We start from the raw sequence: 22,909 nt of genomic DNA on the forward strand, positions 1-22,909 counted from the left end.
GCACCGTGGACCTAGCATTTGCCTATGAGCTCTGGGGACGTTTCAGATAGAAGCCATGCTACTGGGGCAGTGAGGATGCCCAGCAGAAACTGCTTCCTTCCTGCTTGTGGCAGTGTCTCAGATTAGGGTGTACGGTTTTTGTCTGGTCATGGCTGCCCAGGGAGTGACCAAGCATAAGCTACCGTAGTGATGGGGCCTGTCATGCTTCAGGGGCTGTCATGCACTCAAGCCTGTATCCACTCCCTACATAAGGTGTTTCATGTTGACAGAAAGCACCCTCTTTGATTAATCATCCTTGACCAGTCCCTCCCTATCCACAGACCTAACTCCAGTGGCCAGGGAGCCAAGTGTGCAGAAACTTCACAGTGAAATCTGAGTGTCGCCTTTATTTCTGATTAGGTCTTGTCCTCTTTTATCTGAACTGGCTCTTCATAATATCCTGCAGAACTATTCCCATTGGAAAAATAAAGTTTTTCACTTTGCGAATGGCACGTCTTTGTGTCTAAATCTTTGGCCAGGTTTGTAATAGTATCATTGGGAGAGAGTCTCAGAATTCATGGGACAAGCGACCAGCACACTTTTGAAGTTCAAATTTCTTTCCAGGAAAACTTGTATTAGAAAAGACATCCCACCAGTAGAGAGAGTTAATGTGATTATTTTTTTGTACATAGTGTTCATAACTTCTGATGATTTGATAGGTGAAAGGTAGACTCCTGCTGGCATAAAAAGTTGAGTGCACCCCCTGCTTACATTAGCCATGTCTGTCTTTTTTTGTTGTTATCTTTTTTTTTAAATAGAGCTTATGAGTTCTCTGTATATTTCACTAGTCATCCTTTGTCAGAGCTGCACGAGCTTTTCTCTAGCTGGTTGTTGATTGTATCATCTCCTGGCACGCATGTCATTTTTGTACCCGTCCTCTAACCATGCCCTTACACTACCCTGCAGAATTTACAGGGAGACAGCTTGACCTTTAACCCAACTCCCATCTTCCATCTGTGCCATCCGTCATCATTTTCTGTTGACAGCTGGTGCCTATAACCAAGTAGCTTCACGCTGGCCTCATCACCTCTTTCTAACAACCTTTTCTATGGAGTTCAAGTTATTTTGTAGAAGTTAAAAAAAAAAAAAAGGATATTTCCCTCAGGGAATTAATTCAGTGAAGAGACACTAGGGCTTTGGTGGGAGTAGAAAGAGTAAGGATGTGTTCTGCAAAATGTGACTTTGCACAGTTGTGAAAACCCAGTGAAGGGTGTCTTGCCAAGCATCCTGGGTACCAGCTGAAGAATCCATGGGGCAGCGAGTTGTAATAAAAGGGCTATTTTTGCTCTTTCAAGCTCCTGCAGTCAGAGAGCTTGTGCTATTTCCAGCGTAGATGCATTCTTGTGGCTGATGGATCCCTCCACTTCCTGGCTTGCAGGTCTATTCTTAGGACCGAAGCTCCACTCCATCTGTAGATAGAGCCAGTGCCAGTGCCATATGGCCCATCAGGGCCTGCCGCCCTTTCTTATCAAGGTGGGAACCCCAGACTAGGGCCAGACACTGGGTATTTTCTCAACCATGAGAGGATCAGTTTTCTAACCGGGGCTTTCCGGGTTCTGTAGAGATGCTCCAGGGCTTTTTGCAGGTGCCTAAGTAAGCCTGTGCCCATTGCTAATGGTGTTTTGATCAGCTGAGTGTGCATCATTGCTTGTGGATTTTGGGTCCCATAGAAGATTTTTGTTTTGACCTGATCGGCGTTAAGTTGTTCCATGAGCCCTGACATAGACACTCATGGATTTTCTGTTTCTAAAATTCGACATTTCTGTAGCTTCACATGCAATTACTTCACACAGGTGGCTTTCCAAGAGGGCTCTCTGGTATCAGCTCCAGTGCTGGAATTTAGTAGGAAAGGAAGCCGGAAACACACTCACCAATTCTCAGACCCGAATCAACTTCAGAATTGGGGGTACTGTTTTCTTTTTGTCTCCTGGAACCATGGTAGCCTCAATACACAGATGCCCTTGGAGTCAGGAGTGAAACTCCCCACTGGCCACTCTATGACCCCCATACCTGCCCCAGAGTCACTTCTGGTGATGGAGAACCCTGTTCTTCCTGTTGCAGGCAGGGAACGTGGTAACAGGAGAGATGGTGGAGGAGCTCATCCTTTCTGGAGCAGATATCATCAAAGTGGGAGTTGGACCAGGTGAGACCTGTGGAGAGCACAGTAGGGCTGACTGTGGTGAGCCGGGGCCTTGGGGTTTGAGGTTCCTGGAGGGAGGCTTCATGAGAACCATCACATGCTTACCCAGAGGTTCAAAGCACATTCCTTTGGAAGATCTGATCTTCCCCACAAAACTCCTGAGATGCCACCGAACTGCTCTCTGATGACCCCAAGCACCTCCTACACGAGCAGACATGTGGTTGTGTTGTGAGGTTCTGACCAGAAGTCACTGATGACCCATACACTTTGAAGAGAAAGTTTGGTGGGGAATCCACGAGAAAAGTTAATGAACAAGAATGACTATGTCCATGTGAATGTTTGAAGGACCCCAAACACTTGTGACTAAGAGGCAGCGTTTGAACATGATCTGTGGCCCCCTGGCTCCCCACCTGATACGAATCTACTGCTCAGGCACTAGAGCTAGCCATGGCCTCTTGCATGAAGGAACCAACTCGGGCCAGTCCAGCCTTAACCCGTGAGTTGCAGGTCCTTATTGGCACTGGCTGGTGGTTGCCTTGCCCCTTCCCGTAGCCAAGCCTACATCCTCACTGCCACGCTTTAGCAGTCTGCCCTGTACATGCATCGTTACCCAGACTCCAGTGTCAGAGAGAAGGAAAGAAAGACTATAGACACTTGACCTAGAATTAAAAGTAACAGCAGATCACATGTGCGTGTGCACGCGTGTGGGCGCGTGTACACACACACACACACACACACACACACATACACACACATATACACACACACACAGCAACAACCTTGTACCCCCAGAAGACAGTCTCTTAAGAAGGAAGCAGACAGGAAACTCATGCAAAGACCATGTGGGTAAGTGCCACTGTAGGAAGAGGACCCCATGTACTATGACCTAGCACAGGGAGGAGACTGTATGGGTACATTTATTGAAAAATGGCTTCATCTGCACACAAAACAGGCAGGCTTCAAGCTCTGCTGTTACCTGTGGTTTTCCTCACTGCCACCCACTTAGGCAGTGCCTGGGCTTTCCCAAAAGCAGCACTTACGAGACCCCACAGGTCCTGCAGGAGGAGGCGAGGAGTGGCAGAGCAGGAGAGACAGTGACTCACTCATGCTTGAGCTCCTGCGTTCTTTCCGTGCTATTTATAGTGCTCTTGTGCATGAGGCTGTTCTCAGTGTCAGGCACACAGGAGTGTGACATCTCCAGAGCTTACTACCCAGCAGGGAAAACAGTCCCCAACACTCCCACACAGATAATGACTGAAACGAGCTTCTCAAAAGACAATGCACTCGCTGTACAGCTTCTCTGGGGCAGTGACATTTAAGATGAAGCCTGAAAAATGGGACAGTATGGAGTATTAGGTGGGGAAGGGAGGGGAGAGGAGAGGGGAGGAGTGGAGAGAGAAGAAGAGGGGAGAGAGAAAAAGACCAGAGGAGAGAGAACTTCTGAGGTGGGAAGGAGCTTGCAGAAACTCAGCAGTGAGTGAACGGGGAAAGAGGAGCAGACAAGAGAAGAGGCAGGTGGGACACGGAGGAGGTGGGTACTCACTTGCTTTGGAGGTGGGATTAGAAGTGGGGACACAAGACATAGGATCGGCATACCGGTGTTCCCTGGACCTGAAAGAACACAACTAGGACTGGATGGTACATTGGGGCAGGAAGAGGTGAGGGAAGAAGATATCCACATGTTGGCGTGACTACTGAAAGCCAAGTTGACCCCAGGGTCTAGGCCAATGGTTCTCAACCTATGAGTTGCAACCCCTTTGCAAGTCAAGCAGTCTTTTCGCAAAGGTCACATGTGAAGGATCCTGCCTATCAGATATTTACATTATGATTCATAACAGTAACAAAATTACAGTTAGGAAGTAGCAATGAAATAATTTTATGGTTGGGGGTCAGCACAGCATCACGGAATGTATTAAAGGGTCGCAGCATTAGGAAGGTCGGGAACCACCACTCTAGGCTGAGTGGGGACTCGGGCCAAGTAGATGGAAAGTATAGCATGAAATTAAGACAGATGAAGTCTGAGTTGTGTTTGGTCCAGGGTTGAGTGATCGGAATACAGTGTGGCTTCCTTACTCCAAGAGTTTGTAAAGGTTAAGCCCTGAGACAAGCCTTTTTTCACCCTAATGCAAATTCATTCTATCATAACCATAGCGGGTGGGGTTGAGTTTTCAGTCCCCTAGGCTGGGTGGTGAGGTGCGGAGGGGTGAGTAACTTTACATAAGGAGGGGGTAAGAAAGCCAAGAGAAGGCTAGGAAGAGTCTGGGTGACCCCTAGAAGTTGAGTCTGCATATGTGGAGGGAGAGAAGGCTTCCATGTTCAACCATTGCAGGGGAGAGGGGCTGGAGTGGGGGGGAATGGCATCAGAAAAGGCATTGATGGTTGTGTGGGCGATGATGTGTAGGATATTTGTCCTTGATGATGGTGAAGACTTGAAGGGCTCATAATGGCCAGTGGAGTAATGTGGACCATGTTGTCTGCCCAATCAGCATATGTCCACTGTTGTGGACAAGTCACCCCTTCAGTGGGGCAGAGTCATATGATGGTGAAGGGGTAACATTCTCTATTGTGTTCCACTCATGCAGAACCCTCTCTGAATCCACCTCTTTCCGTACAGGTTCTGTGTGCACCACCCGAACCAAGACAGGAGTGGGCTACCCGCAGCTGAGCGCCGTGATAGAGTGCGCTGACTCCGCCCATGGCCTCAAGGGGCACATCATCTCTGTGAGTATTAGGGCCTGGGAGCCTCTGGCGACCCTGGGGAAGATCTTTGCCATGGCTCTGAGGAGTCATGCTGCCTTCAAATACCCTATTTCCCAAAAATATCATATTTATGAGTACTAGGGATCTGCATGTAATGAATTTGGGAGGGGCAGGCTATGGGTCATCATGTCTCAGATTCAGGAGTTGGGAAGTGCTTAGGGGAAGTGATAAGGAAATGTGGGGGTTTGTTATAGGTGAGATGACAGAAGGAAGCTGAAGAACACCGGAGGGGGGAAAAAGAAAAACTCGAAGTCACTGTTTGAGGGGGGAGGGGGCTGGGATAGAAAAGCAGATCACAGACAAGCTCTTGGGAGAGTGTGGCTAAGAACTCTGTATGTTGGGGGAGGGGGGAGGGGCATGTAAAAAAAACTAGGGCTTTCTTCTCAGCCCAATGGGAAGTTACTGAAGATGTCAAAGCAGGAGGTTGCAAGTGGGTAGATTTCTTTTTTTTTTGTTGTTGTTGTTGTTGTTGTTTTGTCTTGTTTTTCAAGACAGGGTTTCTCTGTGTAGCCCTGGCTGTCCTGGAACTCACTCTGTAGACCAGGCTGGCCTCGAACTTAGAAATCTGCCTGCCTCTGCCTCCCAAGTGCTGGGACTAAAGGCATGTGCCACCACTGCCTGGCTAAGTGGGTGGATTTCTTTTCAGCAACTAACAGGCTGGCTCCTCTGGGAAGGGTTAAGAAGGGTCAGGGCACCAATCAGAAGGGTGTTTGGGAGAGAATTAAGCTTTGGCAGTGGAGTTGGTGTTTCCTGGGCTGGTCAAGGAGGGAAATTCCTTTTTGGCCTCATGGGCTGGTTCTTAAGAATGGCGATGGAAGGGCTGGAGAGATGGCTCAGCGGTTAAGAGCACTGACTGCTCTTCCAAAGGTCCTGAGTTCAAATCCCAGCAACCACATGGTGGCTCACAACCATCCATAACGAGATCAGATGCCCTCTTCTGGTGTGTCTGAAGACAGCTACAGTGTACTTACATGTAATAAATAAATAAATTAAAAAAAAAAAAGAATGGTAATGGAGGAAAAAGATCATTCTGGATTTGTAGGTCCATATTGGTTTCTGAGGGCCATGACAGGCACCAAGATGGATTCATGGTTGGAGACCTGGCCACTATAGAGCCCAGTGGCCTTGGGAACTTGTGAGCGATCAGGTGAGGAGCAGAGGGATGCACAGGTGGGAAATCAACTTCAGAGCCTGAGTCAGCAGGAGCTTCTGACAGGTAGGAGGAAAAGAAGTGAGCTGAGGCAATCAGATGCTTCCACCTCACCTGTGACTTGGTGAGGGCACTATCAGTCAAGGTGTGAGAAGGAAGGAGTTGAACATGGCACTGGCATGCTGACAGAACTCCTGGGATGATGATCATCACCAGCCATCAGCTGCACCTACCTCATCTAAATCATTTATAGAACCACCATGTGGACTACTGCTAAGAGTTTTGTGATTGGAGCTGCTTACTACAGGGCCTATGCTGTGGTGGACCATGGTACCTGCTTGGCTAGTTGATGATGGATGGATGGATGGATGCATGGATGGATGGATGGATGCATGCATGGATGGATGGATGGATGGATGCATGGATGGATGCATGGATGGATGGATGGATGCATGGATGGATGGATGGATGCATGGATGGATGGATGGATGCATGGATGGATGGATGGATGATGGATGGATGCATGCATGCATGCATGGATGCATGTATTTATGTATGTATGTATGTGGATGGATGGATGGATAGTTGAGATGATGGATATATGTATGTATATATGTATGTATATATGTATGGATGTATGGATGTATGGATGTATGGATGGATGGATGGATGGATGGATGTATGGATGTATGGATGATGGATGGATGGATGCATGGATGGATGGATGGATGCATGGATGGATGGATGCATACATGCATGTATGTATGTATGTATGTATATGGATAGATGGATGGATAGTTGAGATGATGGATATATGGATGTATATATGTATGTATGTATGTGTGTATGTATGTATGTATGTATGTATGGATGGATGGATGCATGGATGGATGGATGGATGCATGGGTGGATGCATGTATGTATGTATGTATGTATGTATGTATGTGGATGGATGGATGGATAGTTGAGATGATGGATATATGTATGTATATATGTATGTATATATGTATGCATGTATGTGTGTATGTATGTATGGATGGATGGATGGATGCATGTATGTATGTATGTATGTATGTGGATGGATGGATGGATAGTTGAGATGATGTATATATGGATGTATATATGTATGTATATATGTATGTGTGTATGTATGTATGTATGTATGGATGGATGGATGCATGCATGCATGGGTGGGTGGATAGGGATGGAATCCAGCACCCCCATGGGAAACCACAGTCCACAGAGGTTCAAGTCCCTGTGCGCAGTGGACTGGTATTGGGGTATAACCTCCATACACATTCTCATAAGCTTTAAATCATCTCCAGATTACCTAATATAGTATAAATGCTAGGTAAACAGTCGCTACCTTGCATTGCTTAGGGGATAACAAGAAAGTCTGTGCACGTTTAGTACAGGTGTAGATTTTTTTTTATTAAGTATTTTTATTTGTGGTTGGTTGAGCGAACAGGTGGAAAATCATAGCTATGTAAGATAGGCTATTTACCTACTTCCCTTCTCTCCCTCCCTCTTTCTCTATTCTTCTTCCCTCTCCTTCTTCATCCATCCATCCATCCATCCATCCATCCATCTATGCATGCACATTTTGGAATACATGTACAATTACATATTGCATACATTCGGAGTGATGGTATATTTTTAATGGTTCATAACAGTGCTGATTTGACTTGAATGTATCAAACCTTCCGGTCATTTGACTTAGGCAGTTGTAGGCCAGGTTTCCACATGAACTCACTGATAGATTTTTCTGCAAGTCCAAACTTAAGAACTTTCGCCATCATCACTATGGAGCACTGCCTTGTTGGCTTTGGCTCCATACCGCAGCTCGTGGAGATCTCACTCTCCTGCTTCTATTTCGTTGGACCCTCACCATGACATTCCAGTCCTGCAGGCTTTGCTTCCTGAATGCTCAGAGTGAGAAACCCCCAGGCGCCAGGTGGTCACTAGTACTGCAGATGGCTTGTCGCGCCCACAGCTAGGATCCAGGGGTTGGCTCACACTGCACATGGCCTATGCTTCTCCTGCTTCTTCATTCAATAGGCGTCTGCTCACCCATTCATTTGGAAAGTATCCAGTGTCAGTGGTTCTCAGCCTACCAAATGCTGTGACCCTTTAATACAATTCCTCATGTTGTGCTGACCCCCAACCATAAAATTATTTCGTTGCTGTCTCATATCCGTAAGTTTGCCACTGTTATGAATCATAAAGTAAATATCTGATATTCGGGTTATCTGATATAAGACACCTGTGAAAATGTCATTCACTACCCAAAGGGGTTGTGACCCACAGGGTGAGAACCACTGTATTATGTGTTACACACTAGAATAAATGAAAAAAGGTTAATGATAGTCCTATAACTAAAACACACACATGCACGCAATACTTTTTCAGGTTTTTCCCCAGTGAGAAGAACACACATTTATTGAAGTAGCATGTAGAAAAGCTGACAGGGCTGTGAATCTGTGTTTGCAAGCAAGGACACTTAATCTATCTGGAGCCACCCAGGAATACCAGGCTCTCGTTTCGCCAGTGGCCCTCAGAGTTTCTGTCAGGATCTAGCTCTGAGAACCTCTCCAAGAAGCTTGTGTTTACACATACACATTCCCCTGGCCTGTATCCCTACGAATTAACGATTTCTGAGGTTAGCTCTGCTGTGTGACTTTTCCAGGGGAGACAGGAACAAATGTCTGTTCACCCCAGACTAGACACTGGTGTCTGAATGAAGAAATGATCCCACCCAAATACAGCTTGGTGAACCAATAATTATTGGGGCTTATTTCAAAAAAGCAGGGGTGAGGAGTTACAGGAGTGTGTGTGTGAGAGAGAGAGGTGGGGGTAGAAGGAGGGGGGAGAGAGAGAGAGAGAAGGAGAGAGAGAGAGAGAGAGAGAGAGAGAGAGAGAGAGAGAGAGAGAGCTGCATTGCTGCAAAGAGCTACCCCAGCATGAGTGATCACTGCACAGTGCTGCCTGAATGCCGTTCCAACCATAGCTACCTTGGTATGAGCCTACACCACATGCAGCTGGGTAGGAAGATGTATGTGGCCAGATTTGGCGGGGTGGGTCTGATAACCGTCCCCACTCCTTCCATCTAGGACACGTTAACAGGCCTGACCTTTCCAGGGTCTCTAATGTGCAGGTCATCATGGTTGCTCCAATTTTGTGACATCTGGAGGACAGAGTTGCACCAGAGCCCCAAAGCCTCAGGTGTGATTGTAAGTCCCTTTACCAGTGATCTTTGCCATCAGGGGCCTTAGTGGCTTTGTGTCGCATATGCTACTGCTGGCAACTGAGGGGAAATCATGTCATCTTTCTAAGGTGTGAATGAAGGAATAAGTAAGTGTCCTTGCCAGGGAAAGGCACTTGGTTTTGAGTTCCTTCCTCCCCCTGCCCCATGCTTGCTCTCACCATCCTCTCTTCAGAGGCCTGAGCCATAATGTGTGTATGGGTGCATGTGTGTGCATGCAAGGTCAGAGGACCGCCATGAGTGTTAGCCACCAGACACTTTCCACCTTTTGTCTGAGACATAGTCTTTCATTGGCCTGGAACTTTCCTATACAGGCAAGGTTAGCTGTCTGGTGCAGGGTTCCTGTCTCCAGGCCTCATCTGTGGCTATGTGGAGACTACCAGCCTGGGCTGCTGCACCCAGCTGGTAACATGGCTTCTGGGTATTCAAACTCAGGTGCTCACAATTTGGAGGCGAATGCTTGACCAGCCGGGCCATCACCTCAGCCCCTGAGCAATTCTTTTTAATCAGAAGAGGCATGCCAAAAATTCCTGAACCAAATCACTCCTATCCCATGATGCCTTTTGTCCTTAAATATAACGCCAGCCATGTTGAGAAAACAAGACAGGAAGTGCTTGTTAATTCCTGCCTTGCATATTTGCCCAGGACTCAATCATTTTTACAATTTCTTAGCAGCTGACTGTCTGTGAAGGTGGGTGTGTGTCTTAGATGACAGGAGGGTACCCCAGAGCATGATGGGATTCCTTGAACTGTAAACCGTAGAAGGTGCCAATTTCATCTCTTGACATATCATGTGAAATCGCTTTACACTCAACACCTCTTGTATACTGGCGTGTTGGTTGCACAGCACCCATTTCAAGTGTGCACACCAGCAATGTGAATAGATGACACCATGGATACAATATTCTCTCCATGTGTTATGCAGCCACATTAACCAAGAACTTTGGGTCCACTGGAAAATAGGCTTGTCTTCTTTTTTAATTTTAAAAACTGTATGTATATAATTATTTTTGTTTACGTGTGTGTGTGTGTGTGTGTGTGTGTGTGTGTGTGTGTGTGTACAAGATGTGTGTCTGGTGTCTGCAGATCCCCTAGAACAGACAGTTGTACATTGCTGTGTGGGCACTATGAATTGACCCCAGGTCCTCCGGAGGAGCAGTGTGCCTATCGCTGAGCCGTCTCTCCAGCCTGAAGCATTTTTTGAGGTCTCAGTGGCACAGGTCTTTTGAGACAGGCTTTAGTCCTGACCACCATCCTGTGATTTTTTTTTTCAGGTGTTCACATGATGAATCCTAGTATAGTCCACGCTACTTAGGAGTGAGCAAAGAGTATTCTGAAGTCACACTGCTGGGAACCCATATTAACGGAAGCTTGAGTTTATGTAATCTGATTATGGTCTGCCATCCTGTGTATAGAGATGGCTTTAATTTTTATGCAGTTTCGTGTGTCTCTATAATCTGACACGAGTGGAGGTCAGAGGGCATCTTTTGAGAGTCTGTTTTCTCCTACCATGTGGAAGCAGACTGTGTACCCCCCGCTAGCTACCTCTTAACCTTCTCTGCCTGATTCTTGTCTCCACATCTCATCAGAGGAATGCCGGCCGGGGTCACGGGTGCATGCTGGGATTATGGGTGCATGCCACCATCTCCTACTTTTCATGTGGGTTCTGGGGATTGGATTAGGACTTAACTTGGGCCACCAGATTTGCATAGCTTCCACTTCTACCCACTGAGCCACCCGCCCAGCTCCTGGAGCTGGTTTTTATCCAAGATAAAAACTCTAGAGAGCTAACAGGGTAAGCAAGGGATGTGTGAAATGGAAAACAAATATTTGGAAGCAAAAAGGAACAAGCATGGCAGAGCCCGGAAGCAGCCCCATGATTTCTGTGGCGTCACACAGAAACTGAGGGCTTTGCCCAGATACCTGGTCCAGAGAGTCTGACTCTCAAAATAGTCAGGCTTCACAGAAGCCACTCAAGAACTGTGCACTTGGCTGAGCAAATAATTACCATTAGAAATGTTTGGAAAAAACGACCAAATCTTAGATACCTCCCCACTGCTCAGAGCTGCAAGCAAGTGCAACAGTGGGATTAAAAACATTTTGTTTATGTTCATATATATTACATGCATATAATAGATGAACATAAATATATAAAAATTATATACTATATATAATATGCATATAATAGATATAAATTATATATAATATATGCATATTATATATATTATATATATTGATGATGTCTGTTTCTGATTTCTGAATCTTCCTGCCTCTACATTCTGAGTGATGGGCTCACAGACATATATCAGCCAGGTTAGCTAAGCAGCAGGCATTGAACCCTCCTACTTGGAGCATAGGGGCCAATTAGGTGATGGAGAAATACTTACGAGCCTGGTGGAGGGGTGCAGGCCTATAATCCCAGCACTCAGGAGGTTGACATAGCGAGACTCTGTCTCCAGCAAAACTGAAGAGTGTTGAGCCACAGAGCCCAGTGCTTTAGGGGTGAGATGCTCTTTGCAAGAGTCTTGCCTCTCTTGTAGCTAGATGTCCCCACCTCCAACTCGAGAGGTGTTGTTGTCTTGCCAACTTTCACCCAAGTTACCCCCACAGATGTACTGTGCTCTCTGTCCCTAACCCAAATGTCCAGCTCCGTGTAGTTGGTTCCCACTTTCTGAAGACAGGCTCTCCCTTCTCAGGTCCTGGTGTTGTCAAGCCCATGCTGCACTTGGCTACATCCCTGTTGCTTTGTTCACCCTTTCCCATGTCTTCATTTTTGCTTCCACGGCTGTCCCTCTGTTTTGTTGGCACTCTAGAGCATTAGCACCCTCCTCTTTCTCTTATCACCCAGGCTCTGCTGGCATAGCAAATTGCAGGCTGGGCATTTGGGGTCTCGCTTTAAGGAAACATGAGAAGGCTGTATCCAAGGAACTTTGAGCCACTTACTGTAACCTAAGGTCGCAGCTTATCCTCTGCCCATGAGGCCACCCTGTGCTGTGTGGGCAGAGTGGATGTCAGCAGTGAGCACTTGTTTTTAAGGACATCTGATGGACTGGAGATGCAAGGCAGCTGAGAAGATAAAGGAGTCAGCTCCGTGCCCTTTTTCTCAGCTCTTAAAATAAGCTAGCTCGCAGACTAAATAAATCTCACCTCTCGGCAGGCAGGGAGGGAGGGGTGGCTTCTGAGCGGGAAGGAGTAGAGAGTGACTGGGCATGTTACATAATGGTGTAGCAGAGGGCAGTGGCCAGTCTGACACACTTTGTCCCCCTCCGCAGACAGGTGCTTGAGCCCAGAGGGTGGATGGGCAGGGGTGATGGCCTCTGACCATCAGAGCAAGGAGAGTGTTTGGCCAGCCCCTAGGTTAGGGGTGGGTTCCCATCTTGCTGATATTATTCTCTCCTTCCTTTCTTTGAAGGATGGAGGCTGCACGTGTCCAGGAGATGTCGCCAAAGCCTTTGGTAAGTACTAGGGACAGCCCTGCCCCTGGGAGAGCGAAGCTGCCAGGGAAAGAGGAGCTCTGGGCAGCTTGGAAGAACCAGGTGGAGAAGGGAACCCCCCGGGGGTGCTTCTGAGCTTATCTTTTGAGTTTTCTTTGCCTGGGTTTCATTCCCATCTAACACATTCCTGGCTGAGTTTGCTTCGGTTCTATAGCTCAGCAAGTCAGGAGCTCAGAATGTGGATCTGAGGTGATCTCACACATGCCAGGAGTGGGTCGGATGGTGATGTTTTCACTGAGAGAGAGGAGTGCCCAGTGCTCCTGGGACTCTGCACAGTATTGCTCTGCTGTGCAGATACCACCAAGATGTTTTGCCTCAACCTGGAGCAGCCCCCACCTCATCCTGGCTGGATCGTCTTGGCTGAAGGTTGACCAGGGCACTTCCCACTAGAGGGCAGCAGTGTCCACTGTAACCCAGCAGGGTCTCTGCTGTAGGGCCTCTGGGGTCCTGGTTCTTGCCACACACTAACATCTCATCAAAAGGGTGGTAAAACAGAGCTGCCGAGGCCATGTATGCTGCTCTCTTTCCACAAACCATATAGAAAGCAGAATGAAGTGCCCAGCCGCAGCTTGCTCAATGCTACACTGTGCTACATTACACACACACACACACACACACACACACACACACACACACACACGAACACATTGTCGTAGAAAACTTTTTGCCTTAGTATTTGAGTTACATTGTATTTGTGTGTGTGCAGGCACATGCGTGTGGAAGCCAGAGGCCATTTTATTGTAATCAGCTTTCTCCTTCCACCATGTGGAGCTGGGGGATTGAACTCAGCTGCTTAGGCTTGGGGGCATGCGCTTTACCTGATGAACCATCTCAGCAGCCCTTGTCTGTTTTTATAGTAGTGATAGAGGAGGATTTGGGCAGTGTTCCTGCTGGCTCAGTTTCTTAGCAACCCAAAGTATATCATAGAAAAAGGATGTGGCCCTAGACCAGCTGTGGAAGGGAACACAGACCCTCTTCTCTCTCGTCTACCCAGGGGTATCTTGCTTGTCCAGGGGATAACAAGGTCACCGTCCTGCAGTTAGGTACAGGGAGAACTCCAGCTCTTCAGTAGCTATCACCTTGGCTTTATCCTTAAGCATTACTTAGTGTGGGCCTTCCTCCTGGTGTGCCCCATGGACCACAGCACTAAGTGGGAGCTAAACGCACTAAGAGGCTACTGTCCTGCAGGGGGTACCGTGTCCCCGGACTTGGGGCTGTCCCTCTGCTCAGCTCTCCTCAGACATTTGACCTGCTCTGCTTAAAGTGTAGTCCTGCATGCGCCAAGGAAAGAGAGAGGAAACTTGTCTAGGGAAAGCCAGGTGGGAAGCAATCTGAGCACTGAGAAATAAAAGTCACCGGGAACCAGTTTAAGCAGTTGTGGGCAGCAGATCTGCGCTCAGGGCTCCTGCTGGTGTCTTCCTCCATCTGAAGGTCTGGCCAGACCAGTTATTCCACTGCCTCCTTAAAAAACAAAAAAACAAAAAAACAAAAAAACACATCTTGGGGGCGGGGAGGGGCGACATTGGTGTCTGGGAGTCCAAACCTTGCTTACCAGAGCCAGCTCTACTCAGCATCACCTTCTAACAGATGGAGCAGAGTAGAACTGACTTAGCGCTTACCCTGGGCTCGTGTGTATGTGTGTGTGTGTGTGTGTGTGTGTGTGCGCGCGTATGTGTGAGTGTGTGCATATGTATGTGTATGTGTGTGTGTACACGCGCACGTGAGTGTGTGTGTACGTGTGTGCGTGTGCGTGCGTATGTGTGAGTGTGTGTATGTGTGTGAGCGTGTGTGCGTGTGTGCATGTATGTGTGAGTGTGTGAGCGTGTGTGCGTGTGTGGGTGCACGTGTGTGAGCGTGTGCATGTATGTGTGAGTGTGTGTGTTGTATGTGTGTGTGAGTATATGTGTATGTGAGTGTGTGTGAGTGTGTGTGGGTGGGTTGGGTGAGTGTGTGCATGTGTGTGTGTGTGCATGTGAGTGTTTGAGTGTGTGTCTGTATGTATGTGTGCATGTGTGTGTCTGTATGTGAGTGTGTGTGTTGTGTGTGTGTGTTGTGTGAGTGTGTGTGTGAGTATATGTGTATGTGAGTGTGTATGTGTGTGTGCATGTAAGTGTGCGTGCATGTGTGTGGTGTGTGTGTGAGTGTGAGTGTATGTGTATGTTATGTGAGTGTGTGTGTGAGTGTATGTGTGTAAGTATGAGTATGGGTGCATGTGAGTGTGTGTATGAATGCATGTGTGTGTGTGTGTGTTGTGTGTGTGCATGTGTGTGTGTGCATGTGCATGTGAGTGTTTGAGTGTGTCTGTGTGTGAGTGTGTGCATGTGAGTGTGTGTGTCTGTATGTGAGTGTGTGTGAGCGTGTGTGAGTATATGTGTATGTGAGTGTGTATGTGTGTGAGTGCGAGTGTGTGTGTATGTATGCGTGTGTGCATGTGAGTGTGTGTGCGTGTGTGTGTTGTGTGTGAGTGTGTGTGAGTGTATGTGTGTGTGTGAGTATGTGTAAGTATGAGTGTGTGTGCATGTGAGTGTGTGTATGTATGCGTGTGTGTATGTGTGAGTGTGTGTTATGTGAGTGTGTGTGAGTGTGTATGTGTGTTTTAGTGTGTGTTGTGTGAGTGTATGTGAGTGTGTATGTGTGTGTGAGTATGTGAGTGTCTGTGTGTGTATGTATGCATGTGTGTGTGCATGTGAGTGTGTGAGTGTGTGTATGTGTGTGAGTGTGTTTGTGTGTATGCATGTGAGTGTGTGTGTATGAGTGTGTGTGAATGTATGTGTGAGTGTGTGAGTGTGTACATGTAAGTGTGTGTGTGTCTGTGTGTGTCTGACTGTGTGTCTGACTGTGTTGTGTGTGTGTGTATTTCCTTGTAAATGTTCAGATGACCACAGCAGAGACATCGAGGCTGCTTCTCTCCTGCTATTAGTCTGTCCTTCACCCTGATTACTTGGCACAGTTTTCCTGGAGAGTTATAGAGACAGGTTGCAGAGAGAATAAGCTAGACACAGGGAAAGATGAAAAGAAGCCAGAAGATGGGAACAGATTTTCAGTTTGAGGCCAAGCAGGGCAATTCAGCCAGAGGCCCAGAGAGAAGCCAGATTGAATATGTCAGCTTGGAGAGGAGTTTGAGTCTGAACAGCTGAGTTGACCAGCCAGAGTTCAGACAGAACAAGAAAGGGTGTTCTTACTCGGCAGCAAGCCTTGGAGGCTGCAAACAGTGTAGGCCTAGATTAGGTCGTTCAGAGGCTAGAAGCTTCCGCCTAGGCCTAGGCCGAGGCAGTGGGCCTCAGAAATAACTTCATCAGGCATATAAAAGATACTGTTCCATCCTGTTATAGACCAGTGTAGTTCCAAATAGAACCCTTGGTGACTCAGAGAGAAAAATCATTGCTAGTGTTTTGCTTCTTAGGCCACTGTTCAGTTGACAGAAGTTAATTTGGTTCATGGCTGAGGAGGCTGGGTCACTCAAGATGCATTGGTACCTGCTTAAGCCTTAAAGAGGACCTTTTTGCTATCCCACAGCTTGACCAAGGATCACATAGGGAAAGAGCAAGTGTTTTACAGAGCTACTGAGACCTTCATGTCTGTAACCTGCATGATGTCCCAGAGGCCTCACCTCCAGAATCCATCATCTTAGGAAACTGGGGGCAGGGCTTTAGCTTGCAACACCCAAACTGAACCATAACGCATCCTATCTGACACCCATAGTCACCCAAGGGCAGCATATAAAAGTCACTTGAAATTTTGTCGAATTGTTTTTGGTTTTTGAGATAAGGTCTCAAGTAGCCCAGGATGATCTTGAATAACTTTTTCCCCTCCTGCCTTCACCTCCCAAGTACTGAGATTACAAGCAAGTGCTACCAAGCCTGGTTTATACTGAGATCAAACCAGGGCATCCTGAATGATAGGCAAACCTTGTACCAACTGAGCTGCATCCCCGGCCTACAGTCATAGTGAACTCAAGGTCAGACGATGTGCTTTGTAAGATGCATGCAATCTTTCATGCCTTTCTGGATGTAAAGGAGCAAGACCGGTTTGGAAAGTTTCATAGCCAGTCATTGATCTCTTCAAGTCAGTGCTCACTGTCCCTTCACCTCCAGCTGCTAGTGTCCCGGACTCCCTGCACTCTCCAGTCTTAGAAGGATGCAGAACCATTTTGTGCTTAGAGTCAGGGAGGGTGAAGTGGGCAAGATCCTTTTTCCAGATGCTCTACTCTCTGAGCCTGCCTCTGCCCCATCCTTTTGTCCACTCGTTGGCATGTAGGAGCTGGTGCGGACTTCGTCATGCTGGGAGGCATGTTCTCAGGCCACACCGAGTGTGCAGGAGAGGTGATTGAGAGGAACGGGCAGAAGCTGAAACTCTTCTATGGCATGAGCTCAGACACAGCCATGAAGAAACATGCGGGAGGCGTCGCTGAGTACAGGTATGGCTGCTACATGGCTTAAGCTGTGTTCACAGTCTGGCTAGAGCTACTGTGTATTACTGTCCTTTGTTCTAGCCCCAGCATCTGTGTATGAAGCACTGACTTATATTTGGCTAACATTTACGAAAGCAAGCGTGATACAGCCTCATGTGGGGATGACCCAGCCTCATGTGGTTACACGAGTCCTGCCTTGTCTTGAAAGAGCCCTCCCTGAACAACCTCTGTCGCCCTCTATCTCTGGCCTAAGATAATTCATTCTCTGGGGATGAAGAGTGGTCTTTCATGTGTAGCAGACAGACAGGAGCTTTCAGAGGGGATGCTGTTGCCTACAGTGTTTCATTTACACTGGTCATTTGCCCCCCTCAGGCTCTGACAGTTGACACAGACAATGTTCTCAGCTGGTTAACTGTGTCATCTGACTGCAGAATCAAGGCTCTAGGGTGATGCATGGTTTTAAAACTCATAACGTCTCTAAGGTCACCTGGCTTTTTCCATTCACTTCCAGAGTAGTCGCATGGATTCTTTTTTTTTTTTTTTTTTTGGATTTTCGAGACAGGGTTTCTCTGTGTAGCCCTGGCTGTCCTGAAACTCACTCTGTAGACCAGGCTGGCCTTGAACTCAGAAATCCGCCTGCCTCTGCCTCCCAAGTGCTAGGATTAAAGGCGTGCGCCACCACCGCCGGCACATGGATTCTTAAAAATCCCAAGTCAGAGCAGACCCGGAGTCCCTGAAGCCCATTGGAGCCAGCTCTGAGGATGAACTCCATGACGGACATGGGACAGAATGTCTTACTTGCTTAAAAACGTCGGCTTCACACCATCATGGGACACTTACTCCTTGCCGGCTCACACCCTCTGCCCAGATGTTTGCCCCACAGTCTAAAGTTTCTTTCCAGGGTGTGAGATTTCTGACATACTGTTTAAGGAGAAATCACATAACTCCACTGAGTGGCAGCAACGGGTAGTGTAGGATGTGTTCCAGTATGACAAGCTGACAGCAGCTGCCATTCCTCTTAGTCACTTCTCTTCAAGTGAGAACCTTGATAAACATGGTTAGGGGGAGCCTGGTGGGCAAGAGGTATGGAGTTGGCCTCCATGCGAAGTGGAGCACAACCCTTAGTGTTGCTTCCGGGCCCCTTCCTGCTGTCATGGCTCCTGGAATCTCTGGCCAAGAAGCCCACCATTTATCCAGCAGGTACAGTCAGTCACCTTCTGAGGGCCATGTGGAATCTACTGGGCCAAGATGACATTGAGCCTCAGGGTTGAGTGGCCACTCCGTGCTCCATCTGAAGTCTGTTTCCCCGCCTTCCAGCTGTTGCAGAGAGTCCTCCCAAAAGAGCAGTGGACAGAAAAAAGCAGGGCAGGCTGTAACAATACAGATGCCAGGAGCTGAAGGAGAAGCCATCTGGGGACGTTCAGCCGGGTGGAGCCTCAGTTCAGGAAGTGGGTTCGGACCTTAGAGTTCTTTGTTTAGGATGCTACCCGCAGTAGAGTTCTTCCTTTAGGATGTCTACCCGCAGTTAGCCTGAGCATGGGCAACTTACCCTGCTGCTGTCTCTCAATCTCAGCCTTACCACAACGTCACAAGTTCAAATCCCTCCTTTGACCTTGTATTTCACTGCTGCCTGGTATTAGTGCTGTGCTAGCCTCGTCAATCATTAGCACTCACTTGGGTGCTACATGTGAGTAGACATTGGGGTACCACAGTGGATTACTCATAAAAAATGCCATCACTTTAGCAAAGAGGAAAGAACTTGGGAAGGTCTTGAACCGTCTGCCGTGGCAGCCATCATGGGCTCGCACAGGTATGTGGCTCTCACTCAGGTCACAGAGCTTTGGGATCTGAGGCAGCTTAGATGTGTGAGATGTGCTCTGTCCTAGCCACTAAGCAGCCTGTTGTCCAGCCCATAGTTTGAGGTATTAGACTTCATGAACAGTGAGGGGAACACACGTTAGGTGAAGGCAAGCTCCCATCTTGCATTCTAGACAATTCATTTCAGACTGAGTTTCTATTTTCTAGTTAGTGACTAGGCACAGAAAGTTCTAGAACTTTTAGGTACTTGTTAGGGCTTGTCTGAGGCCTCACCTTCTACAATGCTTCTGTGAAAACATGCTCAGAGCATGTCTCCATTTTGCAGGATAAAGGTCTGACCTTTGATACAAGGTGTTTTGTGGTATTCTTGGGATGAAGGACAAGGGGACAGTGAGATGTTGCTTAGTGTGTGTGCATTAGGGCTGGGCCTGAGTTTCTAAGCATGGCTCTGAAAATGTCGAGATGGTACCTGAAGTTCTGAGAGTTCTTAAGCTCTTGACCCTAGCTCTGGGCGTTGGGTGTGGTGAGAGACTGGAGCAAATGGAACTGGCATGTAGTGGAACCTGGTGAAGGGTATCCCTGGCAAAGGACTAGCAGACTGTGGGGGTGCCATTATTGCATCTTCAAGGCAGAACTTCAAAGGTCCTAGGCAGGCCTGTGATTCCCATGGTGCTTCCGCTGAGGACACACGGCATCCATAGAACTGGTGCTTAGAAAAAGCACAGGGGTTTGCTTTCCTATCAGCCAAAATGAATGGATAGAGGGAATGTGGCAGAAGGTGATATTGAGAGGCAACCCAGCGGGTCTATTTTCCCCAGGGAGGAATTAGGCTATTTGGTGGTTGGTTCCTAAATGGGAACCATAAGAGTGGAAGAACATGGCTAAGAACTGTTGGAGACTATGAGGTATGTGTGTGTGTCTCTGTCTGTCTCATATTGCTAACCAAGACCTCTCCCTCCTTGGTGAGCAGGGAAGTTCTGTAGGGTTGAGGAATACCTCATCTGCTAAGGTCTCGGTAGGGATGTCAGAGTGGGCGAAACACCACCCTGCGGATATAAAATTGCTGATGCATTCCCAAACTCACCAAAGCCTTTGTTAGCTGGGTAAGACTTGGCCCTGGATAGGGGAGGGCCTTGGAGCACCCCACCCCTCTCCAAGGAGCTACAGGCAATTCATGGTTGCAGGGGGGGTCACTTTCTTCAGTGGTGTGATCCCTGGTGAAGTGCCCCATGCTCTAGGAAATAACCTCTACCCACTGAGTGAATCAACTCACCGATCACAATAAAACAAACCAGAAGGGCAGGAGAACAGGGGGTGGGGGCTTATGAGGCAAGAGAGGGCATGGCTTTAGAGCTGGCGATAGAGAAAGAGAAATAACCCCAACACCCCATTTGCATGTATAACATTGTCAAAGAAATAAAGGCTATAGCAGGGAGAATTCTACCTTGGTTATTAAGGGGGAAAATGAGATTGGTCCTCCATCCCCTTCTTCTTTCCCTCCTTAGGGCCTCTGAGGGCAAGACCGTGGAAGTGCCTTACAAAGGGGATGTGGAGAACACAATTCTGGATATCCTCGGAGGACTTCGGTCCACCTGTACCTATGTAGGGGCCGCCAAGCTCAAGGAGCTCAGCAGGAGAGCCACGTTCATCCGGGTGACCCAACAGCATAACACAGTGTTTGGTTAACCTCAGGGATGCAGATGTGTTGAGCCAAGTGGAAGCCTCCTTTTGCCATGCTTCGCCCCTCCCCTCCTTATCTGCCCTAGCAGGCTGGCTGCTATCACAGATGCTGAGACTGAGTCCTGATCATGGAGCCCGAGACCTTGGGGCTTACCCTAGTGCCTGTGTGGGGCCCAGAAGCAGGATGCTTGCGGGGCCCTGGGTCAGCACCTGGAACTCATTGCCTCCTGGTTTCAACCAGCCCTTGCACCCTCCTTTCTGCCTGCCATTTGTTTTCTTTCTAAAGGACAATGGTTTCACTTTTAATATAATGCTCTATGATCTTCACTTTGTGCTGGAGTTTGCATGTTCAGGAGCACAGTCCTATAGAGCCATAAGCATTGGGAAAGCCTTCCTAGTCAGGTAAGTGACCCTCAACAGTTAAAGACCCCTGGCTGGGGAGGGAGTGTGGTGTAGGGCTGAGCAAGAGCCTAAGTAGCCCACATCCCACTTACAGCTACCTGCAGCTTTTGTTGCTGCGAAGAAAAAAATGCAATGATCAGGGTGGCTGGGTCACTGAGTCACTGGACATGAATTGTCCCACCCTGTTAATTGTCTCCCTGCCTGTTTGGAGCTGCTTGTAGCTAGCAAGTTTGTCCTGTCCTGGGCTTTTGTATAGTATGTCAGATACACAGTTGATCTCCAACTTGGCAGGCTGGGCCCTCCCTCTAGCTGTTAGCTCAGGCTGACTTCAAACTTGCAGTCCTCCTGCTTCAGCTCAGCTATCTAGGCTGGCCCCTCTCCAATAGGTTACAAACCATCTTGAAGGCCCACAGATGTTTTATGAAAAGGCCATGAAGAAGCCTTGCTGAAAACCAAGTGCTCTACGGCCTAAAGGGGCTTAGCATGTGAGTTAGGGAAAGTCCCTTGTATTAATACTTCCTAGGAAGGGCTGAGTAGCTGTGTAGGAGGGTGGCCATTATTGGCTGGTAAGAGAGACTCTGTCTTGAAGAAAGGCCCTACTTAGCCCCAAGAGCTGCCCTGCAGTGTATCAAAGCACTGGCATTCATGAGAGTCAGGTTGTTTTTCCTAACAAGGCTTATCAGCAGGCACAGGAGTGTGTTTTCTTTGAAAAGGCAAATAGGACATTTGTGGGGAAAGAATAGTATTGCTGATGGCCAATTAATTGTCTGATGCCTACCATATCTGATGCCACAGGAAAGATCCAGCTACACCAGTACATGGGACGGCAAGCCCATTTCCAGTCTGGTACTATAAGACTACTTAAAAAGCTTGAGAAGTGGGCCTTCTGAACCCTTCTCCATCCCCCCTCCCAGAGCTCTGAAGAATTGCTCTTAGACCTGTAAGAACATGAGTGGATGTACTTGGGAAGGTTACACTGGGTGTGTTCACCGCTTTTCCCATCTCAATGACCCAAGACCTGAAAGGAGCACCTTAAGGGAGGAAGGCTTTCTTCCAGTGAAAGTTCAAGTGATAATGTCCATTACAGTAGGGAAGGACGGAGTGGCTGGCATCTGTGACTGGGAACACAAGGCTGCTTGCTTCCGTCTCTGCAAACCAAGAAATCAGAGATGGGAATTCTCTTGTTCCATTTGGTTTCCTGCCGCCCCTGCCCTCACCCTCTTTATCCAGTCCAGCCCCAGGGGGAGGAGGCTACTCAGCTAATCATCTCCAGAAACACCCTAACAGACACACCTGTCATTTTATCTCCTTTGTGATTCTAAACCTAGTCTGCTTGGCAAGATTAGCCATCACACATCATTGCAAAAAAAAAAAAAGGGGGGGGGGTTATTCAAGGCAAACAGGATGTAGCACTTGTCTAGAGGACCCCACACCCTGTCCAGCCTATCTGGGTCTAGTGTCAGCCTCTTTTTGTATACCCTATGGAGGATATGTTTCATATTTAAGCCCTGAAGTCAGTTGAATGCGCCTACAATAAGTGAGAAGGAAAGGAAGGCTTAAGTCCTTTCAAGTGGACCGGCAGCAGCAGCAGCAGGTCTCCTCAGACCTGGGTGTTTCCCCCAGATTGTCTTCTCAATACCCCACCATAGGCCTGATTTCTATGTTAACACTGCAGCATGCCCCGCTGTGGGTCCATCACCCTGAAGGTGCCATAGCGTGTGGTCAGCGCGGGTGCTGCTTCAGGATGGTCTTG

At 47.9% G+C, this 22,909-nt stretch overlaps 1 protein-coding gene across 1 annotated transcript in view; it reads left to right on the plus strand.

Moving 5' to 3' along the window:
* Positions 1-21,081, plus strand: part of Gmpr (guanosine monophosphate reductase) — a 42,379-nt gene extending 21,298 nt beyond the window's left edge. The window contains exons 5-9 of the mRNA XM_031359316.1: positions 2,101-2,182; positions 4,794-4,900; positions 12,764-12,806; positions 17,103-17,262; positions 20,580-21,081. Of these exons, the coding sequence (XP_031215176.1) occupies positions 2,101-2,182; positions 4,794-4,900; positions 12,764-12,806; positions 17,103-17,262; positions 20,580-20,760 (573 nt within the window). The 3' untranslated portion in view covers positions 20,761-21,081. The remainder of the gene's footprint in view (positions 1-2,100; positions 2,183-4,793; positions 4,901-12,763; positions 12,807-17,102; positions 17,263-20,579) is intronic.
* The last annotated feature ends 1,828 nt before the right edge of the window (positions 21,082-22,909 follow it).

Source organism: Mastomys coucha, unplaced genomic scaffold, assembly GCF_008632895.1.
Source record: "Mastomys coucha isolate ucsf_1 unplaced genomic scaffold, UCSF_Mcou_1 pScaffold7, whole genome shotgun sequence".
NCBI lineage: Eukaryota > Metazoa > Chordata > Mammalia > Rodentia > Muridae > Mastomys > Mastomys coucha.